Here is a 9,293-nt window from a genome sequence, read left to right on the forward strand (position 1 = left end):
AAAAATAATGCAGATTGTTGCAGAAGTCTCTATGAGCACGTTAAACGTTCTCTCACCTCTTCACAATACAATAGAGTTGTTATACCTCATGCTTGTTTTGATATCATTCTTAACTTTGACACTGTAGCTGTGATTAAGGCCATACAAAGTGACTTAACTTGAATCATCATACCATTATCACTCTTTAATTGTCGCTCTGAATATATAGAGCACTTTGAGATGCAGGTTCTGCATGAAAGCTGCCCTCAGTAAATAATAGATGATCCAGGAGTAACAGTAGTTGTGAATGGAGTGGCGGTCTGGGGGAACTGTGGCTCAGTGCTGTGCTGTCTCACTCCTCCACTACAGGCTGAAGCAGCCGGCCCTCCGGTCCCCAGAGGGGAACTGTAAGCCCTGCCCTGTGTCCTCCACCGGCCCCGTGTGTGGATCGGACGGACGCAACTATGCCTCAAACGTACGGGATCTAGAGCACACACACACAAACAAGCACACACACATAGATGTCTATACACACGTGTGTACACATGAACGCACACATTTATACACATACACACACCTATGCAAACATAGATGTATTTTGCACACATTTATACACATGAACACGCACCTACATACACACATAGATGTATATACACCCATTTATACACATGAACACGCACACATACACACATAGATGTATATACAGACATTTATACACATGAACACACACACACACACATACACAGACACATGCATGGGTACACAGAGACACACAAGATGTAGAACAGACAAAAATAACTACACACACAAAAAAACAAAACATACAAACACATACAATCATATCTCTCATGATCTTTGCTTATGTAGCACGCAGATCCAGTCGTAAACATCCTTGTCACCTCATTTGACTACTATAACCCTATTACTTTAACATTACTTATTATGAACACATTAGCTACAGCACACTCTTCGCTTTCTAATGCGGCGTTCATTGCACGGAGAGGGTTGACAGGGAGAGACTAAAGACAACACAAGGTGACATGTTTGAAGGGATGGGGTGCTGCCTCTGGAGGTCAACACATGTAGCCGACCTAATCCCATCATCCTATTGATTTACGCCTTGTGTTCGCTGTTAACATCCCTGACCTTGTAGCAAAGGCAGAGGTGGTGGGTGGAGAGACACATTCCTCCCAGAGTCTATGAGCTGCTGCCTTTATGAATATTATTTAAGCATCTTGGTGATCGCCTAGTGAAGTGATTTATGTTGTTATGCATGCATTTGTGTGTGTGTGTGTGTGTGTGTGTGTGTGTGTGTGTGTGTGTGTGTGTGTGTGTGTGTGTGTGTGTGTGTGTGTGTGTGTGTGTGTGTGTGTGTGTGTGTGTGTGTGTGTGTGTGTGTATTTGTGTGTGTGTACTTGTTTGTGTTTGTTTGTGTGTGTGTGTGTGTGTGTGTGTGTGTGTGTGTGTGTGTGTGTGTGTGTGTGTGTGTGTGTGTGTGTGTGTGTGTGTGTGTGTGTGTGTGTGTGTGTGTGTGTGTGTGTCATACAGTGCAAGCTCGAGCAGCAGGCCTGTCTTGCGGGAAAAGAGCTCACCCTGGCATGTTCAGGGCCATGTCCGTGTCCACCCACAGCCCCGACTACTACAGAGTCCCACCATGGTGAGATCACACACACACACACACACACACACACACACACACACACACACACACACACACACACACACACACACACACACACACACACACACACACACACACACACACACACACACACACACACACACACACACACACACACACACATGCACACACGCCCATAGTAGCTATACAAACATAATTACATTTCTCATCAAATATAAATAAACAAATGCACACAGATTTTAACACATTCCCACCTGTTACAAAATTGACACACCTGGTTCAACTTTCTCCGATCCATCACTCTCTCTCCTCCTTGCTATCTCTTTCTGTCCCTCTCACAACCTCCCCCCCCCCCCTCTCTCTCTCTCTCTTCCTCTCTCTTACTCTCTCTCTCTCTCTCTCTCTCTCTCTCTCTCTCTCTCTCTCTCTCTCTCCCTCTACAGAGAGTTGTACTGGGCAGGATCTAGCTGATCTGGGCGAGAGACTGAGGGACTGGTTCCAGCTGCTTCAGGGAAACGCCAAACAGAACAACAACAACAGCAAGACAGCTGCGGCCGCCACACCCGCCCGGGTCAATCCACCATCGGGTACAGCAGCCCCTTGTAACATTAAAGGGAAATAGCTCCGCAAAGCCACAGAGAATCGCTTCCGACTGATGACCGGATCAAGTTTTCCTTTCGTGTCCGGCCAAAGAAATCTCTGCCAAGATCTGCCTTTACCCTTTACTATTTGTTGTCCTTTTGAACAGATGCTTCTATCAAAAGCAGATACAGGCCATTCAGGAACAGTGAGGGTATAGGTAGCTTGGCTCAAGAATGCCACCCCATCCATTGACGTTGGGAATCAAACCCGGTAACTTTTTGATTGGTTAGACACTCTTTTAGACCATCCTCTGAAGGTATTAGAAGCAGCCCCAGAAGAGTATTATCCTGAATCAGAATCGCCACAAATCTGTTCCTCAAGATATAAGCCCTGCAGTCTATCTGTAGGCGTGCTTGAGCAGCACCCCCAAACCCTACCTATTCATTCATGAAATTCATAAAATCCTATTCACTCTAAATCACTTTGGATGAAAGCATCTTCTAAACTTGTTATTGTAATTGGGAAATCATTAGTGAGAACTTTCCTGATCATAAGGAAACAACAGGTTCTAAACAAAGATGGACCCAGAGTGATGTGGTTGTTGTGGGTGTTTCCCTCTGTGCAGGTCTCGACAGGGGCCTGGTGGCCAGCTGCAAGGACTCCATAGGCTGGATGTTCTCCAAGCTGGACACCAACAGCGACCTGAACCTGGACCAGGCGGAGCTGGCGGCCATCAACCTGGACAAGTATGAGATCTGCATCCGGCCCTTCTTCAGCTCCTGTGACTCCTACCGAGACGGCAAGGTGTCCACCGCAGAGTGGTGCCTCTGCTTCTGGAGGGAGAGTACGTATTCTGTGTGTGTGTGCGTGGCAATATATACGTGTGTGTGTGTGTGTGTGTGTGTGTGTGTGTGTGTGTGTGTGTGTGTGTGTGTGTGTGTGTGTGTGTGTGTGTGTGTGTGTGTGTGTGTGTGTGTGTGTGTGTGTGTGTGTGTGTGTGTGCTGTGTGTGTGTTTGTGTTTGATCATATATATATATATATGGTGGGTGGTTTTGTTTCTGTGTGTGTGTGTGTGTGTGTTTGTGTGGGCGTTGATATATGTGCATTTTGTGTGTCTCTGATTGTGTGTCTTTATGATCACATGCATGTGTGTCTGTTTATGTGTGTTACAGAGAGTGTGTGAGATCATGTATGCCTATTTGTCCGTGTGTGTGAATGTGTGGTCCCATTAGTACTAGTAGTGTGTGTGTGTGTGTGTGTGTGTGTGTGTGTGTGTGTGTGTGTGTGTGTGTGTGTGTGTGTGTGTGTGTGTGTGTGTGTGTGTGTGCGTGTGTGCGTGTGTGTGTGTGTGTGTGTGTGTGTGTGTGTGTGTGTGTGTGTGTGTGTGTGTGTGTGTGCGCGAGAGGGAGAGCATGAGAGCTCCTATTCGTGCATGTCTGTCTATTTATGTGTACGTGTCGAGGTTCCCCTCCCTGGTGCAGCGATCTGCTCTGATCGACTTCCCAGTGCCTCTGTTCCGTGGCCCCCACTTAACCTCCATTGGCGGGGTGAAGAGAGCGGCCACGGGCCCCTGAATGCACCCCCTGCTGTGGAGCCCGGGGTTCTCCCAGCAGGCTAGCTCCGTGTTGCTGGCAGAGAGGCTGGCTCTCTCACACCGCCAGCGGAGCAGAAAGCCATCCGCCGCTGGGTGTAGAAAGGCCCACGAGACACTGCTCCCTGCCGGCTTATCCGTTGCAGTAATTGGTTCTGGAGAAGAAAATATTTTCTGCAATAAGATCAGCGAGGGGATGCACTGGTCTAGCGACCACCACCAATGTATGATGTGCCGGTATCAGACCACATGTAGGATAGTATTATTGGTAGTTCTGGTACGGGCCAATACGGATATTGATAAATTAATTAATACAGAAGTCGTTTTAAAATGTTAGTCACGAAATAAAACACAAAAGTAAGTGTGTTGTAAATATTGGTTAATGTTGGCCAAAATTTGTTGTGTGCTACTTCATAAATAATACAGCCTCTGATGATAATAATTCATCAGTATCTGTCTAAGCTAGCTTGTGACTTTTCAGTATCTCTCCTCTCTCCTAAGCCTCCTCTTGATGAGGAGGTTAGGTCTGACACATTTCTCATTTTGTCAATCCATAGCCAGCTTTGACTGGCCTGCGTCCGTCCTCAAAGCCTTAACGTCTTAACTTTCTCCTCCCCCCCCTTCCCCACAGAGCCCGTCTGCCTGGCGGAGCTGGAGAGGATCCAGGTGCAGGAAGGAGGCAAGAGGAAATTTGGTACGTTGCTCACCTGCATGGACGTGCTTCTCCCCCCTGCCAGGGTCCCCCGTGAGGGCTGCTCTGGTGACACGGCTGCTTTAGGTTCATCTGGGCTCATGGAGACCAGAGGTTCAGGTTCCCTTCGAAGTTTAGATTCCTAGATCTTTAGGGTCCTCAAGGCTATGGTTTTAGGCCCCTAGAAGTTGGAGTTCCTAAAGGTTTAGTTTCGTAGAGGTTTGTCTCGTAAAATCTTTCCGGGCCAAGAGATTTAAGTTTCTAGAATTGCAGGTTCCTAGAAATGTAGGTTTTCCAGAGACTGGAGTAGGATCCTAGAGATTTGGTTTCCTGGGAAGTTTAGGTTCCAGAAGGTTTAGGGTCCTAGAGGTTGTTTCATGGAGCGGGAAAGAAGCAGGAGGCAAGGATTAGCCCCCTGCTCAGCGGATTAGAAGCAGAAGAACAGATACACTGACAGACGGCTAGGGACCGCAGCCAGCGGTGGATCTTAGATGGCGTGACTGTGTGAGCCTGTGTATGTGTGTATGTGTGTGTGCGTGCGTGCAAGTCTTTGTGTGTGTGCGCGAGCCTTGGTGTGTGTGTGTGTGTGTGTGTGTGTGTGTGTGTGTGTGTGTGTGTGTGTGTGTGTGTGTGTGTGTGTGTGTGTGTGTGTGTGTGTGTGTGTGTGTGTGCGCCTGTGTGAATGTGCACACTGCAGATTGTAGCGTGTTGTTTGGGGCAGTGAGTCAGGACTGCTGAAGGACACGGAGCTAAGCTCGGGCTTGGTGGAGGGCAGGGAGGAGCCATGCTGCCTGCCTGATGCTCACATGTTCCCTAGGACGCTCCCACTGGGAGGGACGGCTCTATTAAGGCCGGGCTCCCAGGCGATGACAAGGCAGATTTATTTCAGGCAAAACTATGAGGGGAGGACCTGAAGGATCGTAACGGGGAAGATTGTGTTGAAAGTTGCATTCTCAAATGTGGTTTTGGGCACACAATTGTTTATTCATGTGTTGACGCAAACCACATTTTCATCTGTTTTTTCAGTTTTTTCATTTTCTCTCTCCCTCTCTCTCTCTCTCTCTCTCTCTCTCTCTCCCTCTCTCTTTCTACTGATATCAGAGACAACGTGATAGCGATTGCTACAACAAAGTACAAATATAACACTATCAATTTGTCATTCATATCAGTCATCACAGAGACGTTGATGACGTTGACATTACAGAGTGATTTCGCTGCAATCACAAACAGCACCTCTCCAAATATAAATGTGTCATTTTAGTTGCTTGTTGCTATCGATTCTGCAATAATACAATAGCAGATAAGGTTCTAGTGGTTAAGATAAACTGAGATAAGCTGAGATGAAATGAGGTGAGATTACACAACAGAACACACAACACATGATTCCCTCCCCATGAGACGGGGGGGGGACGGGGGGACGGGGGGGTCATCCAGGATTTGTTAGCACCAGTAAATAAGCCAAGGTCCAGTAACAGACCTTTGCTGCGTCAGAGACCCCATAGGTTGCAGATACCCCCAAAGCTCTTCAGGTGACCCGGTACGTTTGGGTGTGTGTGTGTGTACGTGTGCATGTGGCCGTGTTGTGTGTGTCTCAGGTGTGTTCATCCCGAGCTGCGATGAGGACGGGTTCTTCCGGAAGCAGCAGTGTGACCGAGGAGAGTGCTGGTGTGTGGACCAGCATGGAGGGGAGATAGCTGGCTCCAGGATGCATGGCAAGCCTGACTGTGGTAAGAGATCCCTTCATATTTAATACATCATATTCTATATAGGGTAGGCAAGCCTGACTGTGGTAAGAGATCCCTTCATATTTAATACATCATATTCTATATAGGGTAGGCAAGCCTGACTGTGGTAAGAGATCCCTTCATATTTAATACATCATATTCTATATAGGGTAGGCAAGCCTGACTCTGGTAGGAGATCCCTTTATATTTAATACATCATATTCTATATAGGGTAGGCAAGCCTGACTGTGGTAAGAGATCCCTTCATATTTAATGCATCATATTCTATATAGGGTAGGCAAGCCTGACTGTGGTAAGAGATCCCTTCATATTTAATGCATCATATTCTATATAGGGTAGGCAAGCCTGACTGTGGTAAGAGATCCCTTCATATTTAATACATCATATTCTATATAGGGTAGGCAAGCCTGACTCTGGTAGGAGATCCCTTCATATTTAATGCATCATATTCTATATAAGGTAGGTAAGCCTGACTGTGGTAGGAGCTCTGTTCATTTTTAATATATCATCTTCTATATAGAGGGTCGGTATTGTTAGCCTGCCTGTGCTAAGAGATCCCTTCATATTAAATATATCATATTCTATATAGGGGTAGGTAGTGTACACCTAACTGTGGTAAGAGATCTTCAGATTGAATATATCATATTCTATACAACTTCTATCTACCTGCTATGTCTATCTACTATATTCTATATTCATAGTAGATTTGTATGTGTACGTTTTGTGTATTTATGTATTTAAATTCTGATAGAGACACGTTGTTTGTTTGTTTGGTTCTGTCCCTCTTCCACCTACGTTACACAACACCTCCCAGTGTAGTAGCATTCGTTTTCGACCCACATTCAGAAACAGAGCGCCTTTATTTTGAAGGGCTAGGAGGGCCGGTGCAGCATAACTCAGGGAGCAGGACCAGTGGCACATTAATGTGTCTGGGTGTCATTTGCATTCTAAAGGGACGCCTGCCACCCTGAGAGAAAAGTCCCTCAAGATAAACGGCGAGAACTGGCTGGAGCTCAACCGGTGTCTGCCATGAATGGGGTCCGCCTTGGCACCGGTTTCTGAGACAACCGTTCAATTCTACACAGAGTCAAACACAAACACACACACACACACACACACACACACACACACACACACACACACACACACACGACTTGCCGTTGCCAAGGCAGTCGGTACTCTTTTTTTTTAATGGATTCCTCTGCAGCCTCTCCCGACGGACTGTATGGAAGCCTCAACGTCAGAGTGTATGCCTTGAATAGAAATTAACTCAATTTTTTGATGCAGTGCATTGTGGGTCATTTCGAATCCTCTCTATGTTCCCCCCTCCTTTTCTTTCCCCCCCCAAACCCCCACCCCCGCCGTCTGCAGATGATGAAGTGGTGTACTCGGGGGATTTTGGCAGCGGCGTCGGCTGGGAGGATGAGGAGGAGAAGGAGGCGGAGGAGGAGAACGCAGAGGAGGCGGAGGAGGAAGAGGAGGAGGTGGGGGAGGTGGATGATGGAGGGTATATCTGGTAAAGAAAGGGGAGGCCTTGACTAAGAGCGGTGTCGGAGATCACCCACAGGAGCATCTTACTATGTTTTCTAGATCTTGATCTGGCGCTCTCTCTCTCTCACACATTCACGCGCGCCCACACAAACAAGCGCACACACACAAACACACACACGCACAGATACACACAGGCACACACACACGCACAGAAACACACGCACAGACACACACACACTAAGACAGAGGTAGTTTTTAACCTGTCTTCAACAAGCTATGAACTTGGTTTGGATTGATAAGGAATATATATGGGCATGGAAAGGAGGGAAAGGAACACATATTTAAAACAAAAAAAAGATTGATAAAGTAAGTAGGAGTGTAGAATTTTGTCCTTCAATGTTTGTGGATCTTAATTCTCTATCAGTTGTATATTCCGGGGCTGTCTTTGAGCGGGGGACACAGTTTAAACATACCAGAAGTAAAGTATTGCTCACATACAAACTTCAGATATTAGTGGGTATATTTTGGCCCTCTGGATTCAAGCCCTCAAACGTTTTATTTTGTATCCTGACAATTATGATGGGTTAACTGAAGAGAGGTAGGAAAGTGTAGAAAGACGATGGGATTATCATGGTTCCACCTTTTGATTTGACCCTTTCCATTTCATATGCTTATGCTCATGTGTGACAGTAGTGCTGTCTCATTTACGACTTGTACGAAACATCTCACCCGTGCGACTCTTTAACTTGTATATAACGTGTTTATCGGAAGACCCTCACCCATTGGTCCTGCCGTTCCAGTGGTTTGGAAGACTAGCAGAGCACACGGCTCACATTGAAACAGTGTTGTATCATAATGTGGATCAACTATTGTGTTTAGTAAAAAACAAATAAACCGGTCTATGTGGCCTGAGCATGGCCACCCTACATCCCCTGTTGTCCTGCTCCTTTCTTCCTTGTTGTCGCTACTGCAACGCCATCCTTGAACTGAATCCAATGACGCTAGCTCCCAGTTTCTTTATATTCATGCTACAAAAATGACTACGAAAATCACAAAAAATCAGAAACTTTCGATTGCTGTAGGTGAATTTAGATTTGGTCTCAATGTGAACTACATGGGATGGGAATTTACCACCCGTAGATAATAAAGTACGATGTTATCGTATACGAGGGCCAAATAGGTTACTATATTTGGGAGGCGAGAATTTTGAAGTAACCTTGCCCCACCACCCCACCCCCCTAAGTCAACCGAAAGCTATTGTTGTTATTTGGTACCATGGGCAAAAAAGCATTGCTGTGTAACTAATCTGGGGCCCAGAGAGGGGCTGTTCTATTGTTTTCATAGCTCACTCTGCAGTAGCTGGGAGCCAGTTGACATACACAGTACGAAACTAGATCCAGACTTAAGTTTAGCATGTCAGCACATTCAACCACACAGTACCTATGGAAGTGATGTCTTGTCTGTGCATCTTGGTTCTCCTATAGACTTGACTCCATCATCTCTCTCCTTCTCTGAATGCCATCTCCGTGAACACGGGTGTGAGAGAGAGCGTATACGGTCACGTATGCAAG

At 46.4% G+C, this 9,293-nt stretch overlaps 1 protein-coding gene across 1 annotated transcript in view; it reads left to right on the forward strand.

Moving 5' to 3' along the window:
- spock2 (SPARC (osteonectin), cwcv and kazal like domains proteoglycan 2) overlaps positions 1-8,630 on the forward strand; it is a 29,633-nt gene extending 21,003 nt beyond the window's left edge. The window contains exons 4-10 of the mRNA XM_056609359.1: positions 349-454; positions 1,528-1,636; positions 2,065-2,208; positions 2,829-3,047; positions 4,427-4,489; positions 6,082-6,213; positions 7,603-8,630. Of these exons, the coding sequence (XP_056465334.1) occupies positions 349-454; positions 1,528-1,636; positions 2,065-2,208; positions 2,829-3,047; positions 4,427-4,489; positions 6,082-6,213; positions 7,603-7,751 (922 nt within the window). The 3' untranslated portion in view covers positions 7,752-8,630. The remainder of the gene's footprint in view (positions 1-348; positions 455-1,527; positions 1,637-2,064; positions 2,209-2,828; positions 3,048-4,426; positions 4,490-6,081; positions 6,214-7,602) is intronic.
- Positions 8,631-9,293: the final 663 nt, after the last annotated feature.

Source organism: Gadus chalcogrammus, chromosome 15, assembly GCF_026213295.1.
Source record: "Gadus chalcogrammus isolate NIFS_2021 chromosome 15, NIFS_Gcha_1.0, whole genome shotgun sequence".
Taxonomy (NCBI): Eukaryota; Metazoa; Chordata; class Actinopteri; order Gadiformes; family Gadidae; genus Gadus; species Gadus chalcogrammus.